The sequence below is a fragment of the Cicer arietinum genome, chromosome 5, assembly GCF_000331145.2.
Source record: "Cicer arietinum cultivar CDC Frontier isolate Library 1 chromosome 5, Cicar.CDCFrontier_v2.0, whole genome shotgun sequence".
NCBI classification, from domain to species: Eukaryota; Viridiplantae; Streptophyta; class Magnoliopsida; order Fabales; family Fabaceae; genus Cicer; species Cicer arietinum.
In genome coordinates, this window is record NC_021164.2 from 58359507 (window position 1) to 58373571 (window position 14065).

Sequence of the window (14065 nt, forward strand, 5' to 3'; positions counted from 1 at the left end):
ATGAAAATTGTTTCAATGAGGACTAAAAATAAATTTTTTATATGTGTTAAAATTTAAAAACTTATTTAACCACATTTTTTTAATATGTGTGTAATACTAAAAGAATCGAAAGTTAAATGAAGGAGGGAGTATTTCCCACTCTTCCTAACATAAATCTCATTTGCTTAAAGTCAAAGTCTTTAACACCAAATTGTCCTTAATTTTTGTTTTATCAAATTATTTTAAAACATCTAGTGCAAAGTTGCAGCTTTGAAAGGGATGGTTAATTTAATTTACCTCGTCAACCACACTTCTAAATTATTTTGGGGACCCATTAAAAGAGAGACATTAGTACCACTTTAATTTTCACGTTTACTCACAAATATATTTGGCACCCCAAGCTTTAGCTTAATACGTTCATTCGTATAATATTTGCTTCAAAATAAAGAGTTTTGGTGATTTCTACTTCTTCCCCATTATGTGTCGTTCAAAGCATGAAATTGTTTTCATCATCTTATGCTTCTGCTTCTATTTCATACTTGCTGCCGCGCAAGTTATCAATATCACTGATCCTACTGAAGGTGCGTATTAGTTTGATAATATTTTCTTTTTATTATTCATTATTTGGTTATAAGTTAGTTTTTTATTTGTTATATAGTTAGATGAATTTGATAAGAGAGGTTAGGAGTTATTCGCCTTATATCACAAACTTTTCACTTTACTCATTTTGTAACAATGTGTGTGCGCGCGTTTAGAATTTGCCTATGTTAACTTTTTTGTTGGAGACAAATATTACTAGTTAGTTTGTTGGTAAACATATATTGCATCCTAAGATAAAAAAAAACTAGTTCAAGTTATTTGATTTGAAATATGTTATTGAAGTTATTCTATTCTCTCATTCAAATAAGTTATTTTTCACGAAGTTTTAGTTTTTTTTCTTCTTGTTATATCTTTGATAATGTAGTGCGACATCATTTATTTTTTCGTCTAAATGCGATGTTCACAAAGGTAAATAACTCATTTTGTCGGTATCGTATTCTAAATAAGGGGTTTATGGAGATTACCACCAAGTTCAACACTCTCTCAATTTTATATATGATTTGTTAACATATGGTTGGATTGATCATATCAAAGATCACCTATAGTCAATATGAGCGAACATCAACAAATATTTTTTCAAAGATAGATTGAATTAAAGACCGTAGATCTTACATTATTCTTGATGATTGATCATATGTAGAAGAAATTAATATTAAGATTAAATGTTTTGATTTGATTATCTCATATTGACTTTTGAAATCTTTATATGTATTGTTGACGTGTTTTTTATTTTGTTAAGTTTGATTTCAAAATATATTTATCCGTATAAAAAAAACATATATTGCATACGGAATCTTTAATTTAAATTTTACACTGTGAACAAATTAAATAAACTCTATTGCATTACTAGCTATTAATTAAACATAAATTGCTTATACAATGTCTAATTTTTTTTTTTATTTCATTTGAATTGACATGTAGTGCTAGCATTGAAGAACATACATGAAAGTTTGAATGATCCAAATGGACATTTGAGCAACTGGAACGATGGTGACCCATGTATATCTCGTTGGAGAGGAGTTGTGTGCTCTAATGAAACAATAGAGGAAAATTTTCTACATATTGTAGAATTGTATGACTTCTATATTTGCGTGCATATTTCTAAATTTTTTTAATGAGAAATATGTTTGACAAGCTATCAATCATATTCATCAATCTATATTAAGTTTTTGAAAAATAAGTTTGATTTAATTTCTTGATTGCAGGGAACTACTGAAATTGAATTTGTCTGGAAATTTGTCACCAAATATTGGCAACTTAGCTTATTTGAAAATATTGTGAGGTTCACTATGAAACTCTTTTGCTTGAGAAGTAGAATTGACTCATTGAGTGTTTCCACCATTTTGCAACTTTTAATTTAATCTTTCCTTTGGTATTATTAAAGGAACTTCATGTGGAACAACATAAATGGGACAATTCCAAAGGAAATTGGCAATATCAAATCTTTGGAACTCTTGTAAGTCCACCCTTCAATTCCCTTTTGGCATGTAGGATGATATAAAAAACAAATTCAAATGGTAGCATAAATAATGAATGCTATTTTTAATATAGATTTATCATTAATTATTTTATTTTGTGCAGGTTCCTGAGTGGAAATGAATTAACAGGACATGTGCCAGAGCAACTAGGCTTTCTTCCAAAACTAAGAATTTTGCAAATTGATGAAAATAAATTATCAGGAACTATACCTTTATCATTTGCAAATTTGAACAAGACAAAGCACTTGTAAGTATTTTTTTTTTAACAAATGAAAATGTGCTTTAAGAGTTATTTGACATAACATTTTTATTTCTCCTTATTACTATTACCAAAAAAAATTAAAATAATTAATTAATTAATTTTTTCCTCAATGGAGCAGTCACATGAACAATAATTCCCTTAGCGGACAAATCCCACCAGAACTTTCCAAATTACCAAGCCTTATTCATCTGTAAGTTGGTAATTGAATTTTTACATAATTGCAACCATTAATTTTTTTTCTTGGTTTTATTTTTAGTTTTATTTATCATGCCTACATTAATATTAATATTAATATTAATATTAATATTAATATATTTGTCTTGATTTGCAGGCTTCTGGACAACAATAACTTATCAGGACATCTTCCACATGAGCTATCCAATATGCCAAACTTGTCTATACTGTATGGTTTCTTATTCTATGCATGTGAGAGAGAGCATATATGATTTTATGTAGTCATGTATCAAACATAGGGTCCTCTATATCACCAAGTTTTATCCATAAATATATATTAGTATGATATTGACCTTATTTAAAAGACTTTATGATAATGTCAAAAAGAAAAATACTTTCTGATCAAATTTTGAAATCTTCAAATAATAGTGCTTTCTATATTATGACTTTGAGTTGTTGAAGAATTCAATCTACAATTTGCATGTATTTTATTTTTTATGACTATTTTTCTTTTTTCTTGGATTATGTATGAATTGACACATGACCTTGTCAACATGTTTTAATTCAAATGAGAGAAAATACAGTATATTAAAAGTATAAATAAATCTTACATTGTCAGTTAATATGAATTATTGATGGTATGGTTATTACTTGTAATTTTTATCAATTATACAATTTATGGTTTATATTAACTAATCGTATAAAGTTGTTTACATCATCGGTGCATATCGTATATATGTCAACTATAACTATTTCCTAATAATATACTAACTCCCTCGTTTTTACAAGCATTTTTTTAATTCTTTTCACATTATAAATATAAAATAATTATAACATAAAGAATAAATATTTAATTTATTTTTTGAAATTATAGAGCCGTATCAATATAATTTTTATATTAACAATATATTAAACTGATCTATAGATTTGTAAGTAAATTAAATCTATTTCTATCTAAATCTATTATCAAATGTATCGATATATTATTCACTTAAATTTCAAATACTTCCTTATTATTATCAATTATTTTCATTATAATTCTTACAATTATACTCAAGAAGGCACACGTTTAATTATCATTTATAATTTGAAATGTCATTTTAAAATATCGATAATATAGGACACTATATGAATAAAATGTTATAATTTAAAGTACTAAATTAAATATTTAGATATTTATTCATAATAATATTTTTTTTAATAACTCATATACTAAGAAATATTTATGTGACAAATAATTGATGATCATTTCATTCATTTCTTATTCAATTTATAATTTTATAGAGCATCTTCAATGACAATAAAATAAGTTTGTGCACGTGTAGTTACGTAAAATTCAATTTTTAAAGAATTATAGTTATGTCAATATAACCTCTCAAGAAGTAACATTATTTTTGTAATTTAATAATAATAAAATTATAACCGTTATTTTTTTTATTAATTTATTAATAATAATAAATTTATAATCCTATTTAATGAACCTTCACTTAAAAAATAAATGAATTACGTGCGGTGAACTTATTTAATTAACTCACGTTGAATTAATGCTCTTCCAAACTCTTCACTTTATTGAATTTATAAAAGTTACATCCCAACAATTATGAATAAAATTTGATAATTTGAAGTACTAAATTGAATATTTAGTTATTTACTCGTAATACTTTTTTTCTTTTAATAACTCATATTCTGGAAAATATTTATGTGACAAAATAGTCGATGATCATTTGATTTATTTCTTATTGAATTTATAATTTCTTACAAACCCTTCAACTTATCGAATTTATAAAAGTTGCATCCCGACAGTCCCTAACATCATACAGACGGAAGCTAGGTTCGGAGTTCTCACTCCGTCAGCCGCTTTCGCCGCCCGCACCACATCGCCGACGGAGGATGACCGGAATACAGTCAGGGACTTCGCGAATCTCATTCCGTCGAAGTCTTTTCTGTCTATTCCTGCTTCGTCGACGTGGAAAGATCCTTCAAGGAACGGAACGTCGAGAATAGCAGCGATAACTGCTAGAATACTGTGTAATAATATTCTCATCATCATTCATAGACATACTCTCAACTAAAAATTAGCATTAGAAGATACATAGGGAAGTAAGAAATTATGTAACCTAAAATCATTACAACTTATGCAACTGTGTTAATACATGTTTCGAATTTGGAATCTATACTGATTGGAAGAGCTATGAAGCTATATAGGTGATAAGTGAAATTGCTAGGGGAAGTGATGGGAAACAAGGGAGTAAATGATTTGCCAATGGTGTCCTCTATCATAATCATTACTGAAATATGCTTATATATAACTACTTTCATAATTAGTTCTTGTTGTAGTATAATTATATTTTTAAAGTGTTGTTGTGGACTTTCTTTTTCTTTTGCAGGCAACTTGACAACAATAACTTTGGTGGAAATAGCATTCCAGATAGTTATGCCAACATGTCAAAATTGGTGAAGTTGTAAGTGAATTTTGCAATCCCTTGTCTCGAAGTAGGTTTTGCTAATTTCCATAAAAATGTATGTAGGATGTGCATGATTTTTCAAGTTGAAGGAATGAATCTGAAGTTAGAGATCCTTTATTTTAATATTTAGGTGTGAGGTACCAATTTGAGATACTAAAATCTTTGTGATTAATTTCTCATATATAACAATGACCGTTATACAAAATAGAGATTGTTGGTTAGGCACTACAAACAAAGGGGGAAAAAAGCTTTCAAAAAACCATGTGAAGTGGATGCATGTTAGGCATGCAAGTAGGGAGAATGTGTACATGGATACTTCTTAGGGAGAGATCTTTGGTTCAATTCTTTGTGAAAAATAAATCTCTTGGGGAGAGGTCCTACATTTATTGCTCTATCAGCTCCAAAAGGGATTGCTTCTGGTGGGAGAATACACATAGATTTCATCCCAAAAAATTAAGTAGAACATGGCAGCCTTATCTTTCCTTCAAATAATTATAAGTATTAAAGTATTGCATAACATTCATCAGCAATGATGTTCTGTTACTGTCACATTAATGTGCTCATTATTTTGATAAAGACTTTTAACTCTGGTCCATTATCTTCTGTTATTATTTGAAGAATAACACCTATTCACTTTTTGTACTTTATCTTCAACTGTACTTCAAAAAATTTCTCAACACAACATAACTTTAGTTTGGTTAGGAGAAAGGTTTGGAGTTATGTTTGAGCATCTCAATGTTGTGTTGGTTTCTTGGTACTTTCAGGAGCCTTAGGAATTGCAACTTGCAAGGACCAATTCCTGATTTAAGCAAGATACCCCACCTCCTTTATATGTAAGTTATGCATTAAGAGAAGTGATTGTTCCAAACAAAGTGAAAATTTTGATGTATATTTTTAAAAGAAAGTCTATTGTAAACTCTAATTGCATTTATCAACCACTAATTATTGTTCAAATTCCAGTGACCTCAGCTCCAATCAGTTGAATGAATCAATTCCTCCCAATAAGCTTGCTGCAAATATCACTACCATGTAAGAATCTCTATCATTTAAATAATTTTTTCTCTATTGTTTATGCATTTAATTATCCGGCACATACGTGTTTATTGGTCGAAATAAATCTACTTTTAATTTTTGACCCCGGGGATATGTGCAGTATTTTATCAAACAACAATCTTACTGGAACTATTCCATCCTATTTTTCTGGTCTTACACGTCTCCAGAAATTGTAAGTTGTCTTCTGTTTTATCCTTTCTTCTGCACGAAATGGTGTTCTATATATATACAAGCCAAACAGAGTTACTATCTATGTGATATTATTAACTTTCTTGCTAGTAAATACTACTAACCAGTAAGGTGTTATTAACATCTCACATATTATTATTTTATGTTTCTTATTTAAATCAATCATATTATAAAATAAATTGCTTTTTTTTACTAACATCATTCTTTGTGTTAGGTCACTTGCAAACAATTTATTGAGTGGTAGTGTTCCTTCCATCATTTGGCTAAACAAGCCTTCAAATGCTTCCGGAAGATTGCTGTTGTAAGATTTGAAATGAGAAATTCTACAATGTTTCTCTTCTAGCTAGATGTGTATGTTTTAGTGTGTGTATGAGTATTTGTTTTTGTTGAGGAATGCACAGCAGCATAAATGCAGCCTTTGTAATAATGTTCATGTTAGAGAATTGTCTGTATCTGGACTACTGTGAGTTCATTACTAGTGACGATTGAGTTAAGCCTTTCTTGAGTGTTACATTATGAGGAAAATCAGCAAGACCATTTGAATAAAATCAAAGAATTATTCATACAAATACTCTTCCTCTTATTCTAACTTTTTACATAATTTTATCGCAGTGGATATAGTCACAATATTCAGTCCCTAGATTATTTAAACAAACCAAAATCACCTCTAAAATACCAACACAACAGTTTTACTATTTTTAATAAAAGGAAAGGGCTTATGGTTAGTGGATAGTATGGGGGGGCATATATATATATATATATATATATATATATATTTGTTAATGCATATTTTAGATGTTTTTCTTGCTATTATAGTTGATTAACTTGTATTTCCTTTTTCATGAATGCTAGTGAGTATTAGTTTTGAGCTTTTGATTTTCTGATCCTTTGTTTCTAATCTTGCAGAGAGTTGCAAAATAACCAATTTATAAGCATATAGTGGATAGTGTGTGGGTGTATATATATATATATATATATATATATATATATTTGTTAATGTATATTTTAGATGTTTTTCTTGCTATTATAGTTGATTAACTTGTATTTCCTTTTTCATGAATGCTAGTGAGTATTAGTTTTGAGCTTTTGATTTTCTGATCCTTTGTTTCTAATCTTGCAGAGAGTTGCAAAATAACCAATTTATAAGCATATCAGGCAGTACTAACCTTCCTCCAAATGTCACACTCTTGTAAGGTTCTCTAAACTTTTTGTGGAGGTTGTACTGAAACCATAGTAGTGGAGAGTAGAGATTTTCACTTATTTTTTTGGTCTCATTGTTATAATGTTCAAAATATTAGTGTCATTTTGTGAAGGTAAACAATTGAACATTAGATTTAGCACATACACTGCTCATAAATTAGCTTCCCTCATTGTCCAACATCGTATATTTATCACTGTTTGGATTCGGTGTTGGTTTTCTTGTTACTTTTTTCTCTCACTTACAGTCACATCAACAGTTATAAGTGGTATATTTTTATACATGTTGGAATGCGGTGTCAACTTTTTGACGTCCAAATAACGTCGCTATTATGAAAATTACTGTATTTCAGGCTTGATGGGAATCCCTTATGCTCAGATAACACACTGGATCAATTCTGTAAAGTTGAAGTAGCTAGTAGTGACACAAATGGCACATCTCCAACAAACATCAGCGACCCTTGTCCCACTAAAAAATGTCCACCTCCTTATGAATACTCTGCAAAGTGTTTCTGTGTGGCTCCATTGATTATTGGTTATCGACTGAGAAGTCCTGGTTTTTCATATTTTCCTCAATACTTCGATGCATTTGAGGAATACTTGACTTCTAATCTTAATATTAGTGCCAATGAATTAAGCTATACTTTTGAGTGGCACGTAGGACCTCGATTGCTAATGATCTTGAAGCTTTTTCCTGCATATGTTGATAACAATAGTTCTCATACTTTCAATACAAGTGAGATCCAACGGATTAGAAATATGTTCACGGGATGGATTATTCCTAATCGTGATTTGTTTGGACCTTATGACTTGATGGACTTGGTTCCTTATAATAATGGTATGTTTTTGAAACTTTTCATGGAATCTTTTTCCTTGTAGCATACTTATCAATATATTGAACATTGAATACCATATTTGCAATTTTCATATGATTGTCCTCAATACTTCTCAATATTGTTGCAGGGACCAACGCCTCTTCAAACTCAGGCTTAAGCACAGGTGCATTGGTGGGCATAATCTTAGGCTCAGTTGCATGTGCACTGTCGTTGTCTGCAATTTTTGTTCTTTTAATATTAAGAATAAGAATGAAACATCGCGATGCAGTTTCCAAACCACGTCATTGTGAGTTCCTCCTTACCCTGAATCAACTTCTTTTACTTTTCTCAAGTGAGGCCTCTGTCATAATGAGAAGTCTTGATGTCATTATGTGCTTTTATTTTACTTAACCAAATTTGATAACTGATTATCTTTTATCATTGTTCAAGTAGTATTAATGTTTTCATGTAAACCTTTGGCTGTGTCATTTGGCATATTGCCATACTAAAATGATTGCATTCACTACTGTGCGTTCCTTTGATTTTTTTCTCTAATGAAAACTTTTCACCTTTAAATCTTTCGCATGAGCTCTAAGCACCTATGCAGCACTGATACTTCAGATTGAAAAACGGTCCAATGTCTCGACCCTGACCAGCACAGACACATGTGTTTGTACTCAATCAATTAACTTTTCTCAACTTATTGGCAGTATCTTTGTGTCATTGTCAGTGTCAGTATTTCATAGCTTAGCAGTGGTGTTAACAGGATGCATGGAAATAATGTTACAAACCCTATCTGATTGGTTATAGAAATGAGTTTATTAAAGAGTATATTTATATAGTTTTGTATTTATTCACAGCATCTAAGATCTCAATGCAAATTGACGGCATAAGAGCCTTTACTTATGGAGAGTTGGCTGCTGCTACAAGCAATTTTGACAACAATGCTCAAATTGGACAAGGAGGCTATGGAAAGGTTTATAAAGGTATTCTCTCTAATGGCACTGTGGTTGCCATAAAACGTGCACAGCAGGGATCGCTGCAAGGTGAGAAGGAGTTTCTGACAGAAATATCAGTACTATCAAGGCTACATCACCGTAACCTTGTGTCACTAATTGGATACTGTGATGAAGAAGGTGAACAGGTACACTGTTTCAAAATTCAGAAATTTCAACAAATGGTTTACTTGATATTTCAATATTAAATATTTCAACAAATGTTGTTATAATAAGCTCCTTTTCTATCTTCTTTCTTTCTCTGACTGTATTGGATTTATACCGTATGGACTGTTTTGTCATGGTTGCAGATGCTGGTTTATGAATTTATGTCAAATGGCACACTAAGAGACCACCTTTCTGGTACGTCATGTGTTCCACTTTTATAATTTACTGAATTTGTCTAGTAATTTTTTGGTTTCCAGTGCATTTTACTAAGTAATAACAGAGTTTGTATCTTCAACTAGCTTTCACAAAATATGCATGAATGGTTTTATTTTATATCTCTAACACACTCTCTCACACTAGACTTTTTTGCACTCAAGACATGAACAATGATATTTGGATATTGTTATTTCTTTGTTGCCTCACAATGTCCTTAATGTTAAACTACAGTTACATCAGAAAAACCTTTGCCTTTTTCTATGAGATTGAAGATAGCACTAGAGTCAGCTAAAGGTCTCATGTATCTACACACAGAAGCTGATCCTCCAATATTTCACCGAGATGTCAAGTCTACCAACATATTATTGGACTCTAAGTTCACTGCGAAAGTAGCAGATTTTGGACTTTCGAGGCTTGCCCCAGTTCCAGATGTTCAAGGAATTGTACCTGGTCATGTATCCACAGTGGTAAAGGGGACCCCGGTAAGACCTTCATGAGTAGATTTGGTTTTTCTAAAATTGTAGAAATTACTTGGTTAGATTTAACCACCACCACTATTTCTCTAAAATGCAAGGTTAGATGGAACATGGAATAAAAGGTGAAAAGGGTCTCTTATAAGATTTGATCAGATAGATCATAGATGTGTATTATTGTATCAAACACTAACAGCACCAGTTTATACTACTAATATAGGTGAAGTGCCAGAGTAGTACTGCTAGAACATGCCAGCTCTACAATGTTACCAACACAACATGGCTTCTAATTCATGAATGACCTTAAAGCATTAATTTAATTTTATATCTTCAACACCCACTATTATGCAATAGCCTTTTTGGACTTGAAGAATGGACAATACACAGGCCCGCCTACTTTTTGTTGAAAACTTGAAATTCAACTTGTTTTTATTCAAAGAATGGGCCATTAAAGATGAACTCAAAACCAATTGGTCATAGAAGCTCTAATACTATGTTATGAACCAACAATTTAAAAAACTTAACTGTTAGGTGAAGATACAGAGATAGTACTATGTTAGTGTATGGATTCTCTCCTACAATGAATGGGTGTTAAATCCCAAGTCCAAATGGTATCATTCAGAGCTTAAACTATAGTATATAATCACGGCAGCAACTTTCCACACCTACCACATTTCTAAAAAAAAAAATACACATATTCAGGTGTACTTCCAGACGGCATATCTTTTCTGGAAGTGTACTTCCGGGTAGCACAAACTTTGCATTTTGTTCGGATGAAGTGATGTTGGCGGGTGTCGAAAGTTCCTCCCAATAATCATTGGCACTTGAACAACTTGGGCTAGCTTTGTAGGCCATGTTCAGCCTCGCAGTTGTCTTCTTTGGCTAGTTAAGATGGAGTTCAAGAAATGGTTTCTCAAAACAATGGAAAATAAAAAAAATGTGTTTCATGGAAGGTTGATTTTATTTATTTGATGAATTTTGTCTTCATTATTCTTTCACTGTTTTAAATATGCAGGGTTACCTTGATCCAGAGTACTTCTTAACTCACACGCTGACCGACAAAAGTGATGTTTACAGTATTGGTGTTGTGTTTCTGGAACTTTTGACTGGAATGCACCCTATCTCACATGGAAAAAATATTGTTAGAGAGGTATTTTCTTACTACCAGACATAGTTTCTCTCCTTATTCTCTCTAGCAAGTGTGGTTGGATCACCTGGTATTAAGAGTTGGAAAGTTTTTTTACTGTAATTTATCGGACATAATCTAAATTTTAGAAAGCCTTTTCTTTTTCTGCTGCCTCGTTATATTTTTGTCTTCATACAGTAAATATCCTTTGTAAAGGAATAATGCCACCTCAATAAAAAAATAGAGACCCCTACCCTAAAGATCCAAAATAATAGCAAAATTGGATTCTCTGCCGTCACATATGTCAACTACCGGATGAAAATCGGATATCTTATATTTTGATTATATTTTGAGTTATTTAGTGAAGTCAAATATGAGTCGTCTGGTCTTCATTCAATGATCAAGATATCTTGACTATGTATTTCTCATCATTGTAAGGAATCCGTGTTAATAATAGAGTGCTTGTCGCTGACACTTTTCTAAATCCTTTTCAGGTTAATCTTGCATGCCAATCGGGCGACATATCTTCAGTTACTGATGAACACATGGGGTCTTACCCATTTGACCATGCAGATAAGTTTTTCACTTTGGCCCTAAAGTGTTGCGAAGATGAACCAGAGCCACGTCCTAAAATGGCAGAAGTGGTTAGAGAGCTCGAAAACATGTGTTCGATGATGTCAGATTCAGATACCATGAGAGTTTCATCTACAACCAGTGGTTCTGGCAAAACAGACAGCTATCTAGGCAGTACACCTTCTTCATCCTCACCCATAAAGACTCCTTTTGCATCAAGATATGTATAATGTACCTTTTTTAGTGGAGTAATACCAAACACCAAGCCAAGATAAAACTACAGAAGTTGAAAGATATTAGCTTTAGCAATAATGGTCGATCTAGTGTGTGGTTTTTTATTACCCTGTAAATTTAATGATGAGATCATGTTATTACATTAGTTTCTTCACCCTGTAAATTTAATAATGTGAAATGATGTAGTTTGAATGTGGCCATATGTTCACCCTTTGGCAAACAAAGAACATGATCTGGTTCACGGTTGAAGCTGACAAGTTGGCTATGTGGTGCGATTCAAGTTCTAGGAAGTGAATTCCACTAAGATAGAAAATTTATATATTTGAAGTAGTGTTAAATAGTCTCGATATGACTTAAAATGTGTTTTTAAGTGGGAGGTATCTCTCGTCATACATGTCGATAAAATGGGAGGTATCTCTTAGATGCCGTGAGATATTTAAGTGGGAGGTATATCTCCACTATTGATCTATTTAAATTTTATTTCAAATGTTCAGTCATAATTGTGAGTGAGAGTGATAAGAGTCTCACAATAAATTAGATATGATTTAAAATATATTAAGTAAAAGATATTTCAACTTACAAGTGATTTTATATAATTGAGTAAGGTTTGATCAAAATTTTGATGAGAGCAATTTTTATATTTTTAAAACATGAAGTCCCAATTTACTTTTATTCTTGTTTTTTAAAAGAACTTAATTACTAATAAATTAGTTCAGTAATATGCTATATGTCTGTAAATAAGTTATATAGTTTTTTGGAATATTGAGAATCTTGCAAGATTCAAGGTGGATGTACTTTTGAAGTTCCAGAAGATTGTCTTAATGATTCTTAACTCATTTTTTTTTTATTAACATCCTTTTATGTCCACGCAAATGAATAATTTTCTCACTCCCTGTGACTGTGTTAGGTAGCTCTGAGCGCATATAAAGGGATGCTCCCTTGCTTCTATTCGCTCCCTTTGAAGTTTGAACCATCAACTTTGTTAAGTATATAGCCATGTCAACTCTACATCTCCCCTGCCATGTCAGCATCTCGGTCAAATATAAGATGTCAAAACAAATGGGCCAAAATCATGTAATTTCAAAAATTAGAGGACTAAAATCGTGAATAAGAAAAATATAAGAAAAAAACTACATTTAAATTTAAAATATATCTCTCTCACATATAAACACTGTACACATGTATGTATCCTTTTCAAAGCATTTTAATTAATTAATGCAATTTTATACCCTATGATCCAATCACACAGAAGTTCCGAAGTCACACCCCATCGGACTTGCAGCTGGGCTTTGGTGAGAGTGTTCACGACAACAAACCAGACCCATTCTCAAAATAATTAGAAAATTTTGTCCTATGCCTCCTCCTTTGTCCATGTACTCCTAAGATTTAAAGAAAAAGATTAAAATATCTTCATATATATTAAAAGTCACCATTTTTTCATTTCCTCGTTTTAACATTTATAGAAAATACAAGTGAATATCAAAAAAATTATTTTTTTAAAAAAACTTTTTTTAAGTTTTCTAGTACAAAACATTACTCAAACAAACTTAAAAAAAAGTTTCCGGTACAAAACACACTTTCATAAATCATTTTTGAAGTTTTCTAAAACTACCGAGAAACTTATTTTTAGTTCTCCAGAAAAAATAAATTACTAGCAAACTTCATAGTGACTTTTTCAGAAATTACCAGAAAATTTCATCCACAAATTTTCCAATAATTTATTTTATTTTTTTAAAATGTATTTTTAAATTAATTTATTATAATAGTATTTATTTAATTCATTTGATTTTAACTATTATTTTTTCAGTAGATAGGACTAAAGTTAGACATGGAAAAATTGTAGGAAGTTTTGCATTTAATAATATTACTTTTCACCTGTATAATATTGCTATTTAATAAATAAATAAAAAACTTTAATAAATTAAATATACAATTAGTTCTTGCAAAATGTAATAAATTAAATTTTAGTTTTAAATTAATAGTGAAACTAAATCAATTAATAGAAACATTTGTTTTGTACCACACATTAAAAAAAATACATCGTTAAAATAAGTTTAATTATAAACCA

The 14065-nt window shown here is 30.8% G+C and overlaps 1 protein-coding gene across 2 annotated transcripts; it reads left to right on the forward strand.

The window, feature by feature from the left end:
• The first annotated feature begins 350 nt into the window (after positions 1 to 350).
• LOC101512535 (probable LRR receptor-like serine/threonine-protein kinase At1g06840) lies at positions 351 to 12318 on the forward strand. 2 transcript variants are annotated; one of them, XM_004500335.4, is made up of 20 exons: positions 351 to 560; positions 1501 to 1651; positions 1785 to 1856; positions 1964 to 2035; positions 2161 to 2304; positions 2438 to 2509; positions 2651 to 2722; positions 4881 to 4955; positions 5723 to 5791; positions 5919 to 5987; positions 6112 to 6183; positions 6415 to 6501; positions 7321 to 7389; positions 7751 to 8235; positions 8361 to 8519; positions 9073 to 9356; positions 9519 to 9570; positions 9823 to 10073; positions 11080 to 11214; positions 11685 to 12318. In XM_004500335.4, exons 1-20 carry the CDS (start codon positions 458 to 460, stop codon positions 11991 to 11993), a joined length of 2802 nt encoding a protein of 933 aa, XP_004500392.1. In that variant the 5' UTR covers positions 351 to 457; the 3' UTR covers positions 11994 to 12318. The 2 variants fall into 2 exon arrangements, with proteins under 2 accessions (XP_004500392.1, XP_027190783.1); XM_027334982.2 differs by lacking the exons at positions 351 to 560; positions 1501 to 1651 and having other exon boundaries at positions 1845 to 1861.
• The last annotated feature ends 1747 nt before the right edge of the window (positions 12319 to 14065 follow it).

Excerpts from the sequence above, each read along its gene's own strand:
- LOC101512535 (XM_004500335.4), top strand. The coding sequence starts at position 458 with ATGTGTCGTTCAAAGCATGAAATTGTTTTCATCATCTTATGCTTCTGC. Across the intron at positions 2,036-2,160 it reads ATCAAATCTTTGGAACTCTT|GTTCCTGAGTGGAAATGAAT; the intron begins GTAAGTCCACCC and ends TATTTTGTGCAG. Across the intron at positions 2,305-2,437 it reads TTGAACAAGACAAAGCACTT|TCACATGAACAATAATTCCC; the intron begins GTAAGTATTTTT and ends TCAATGGAGCAG.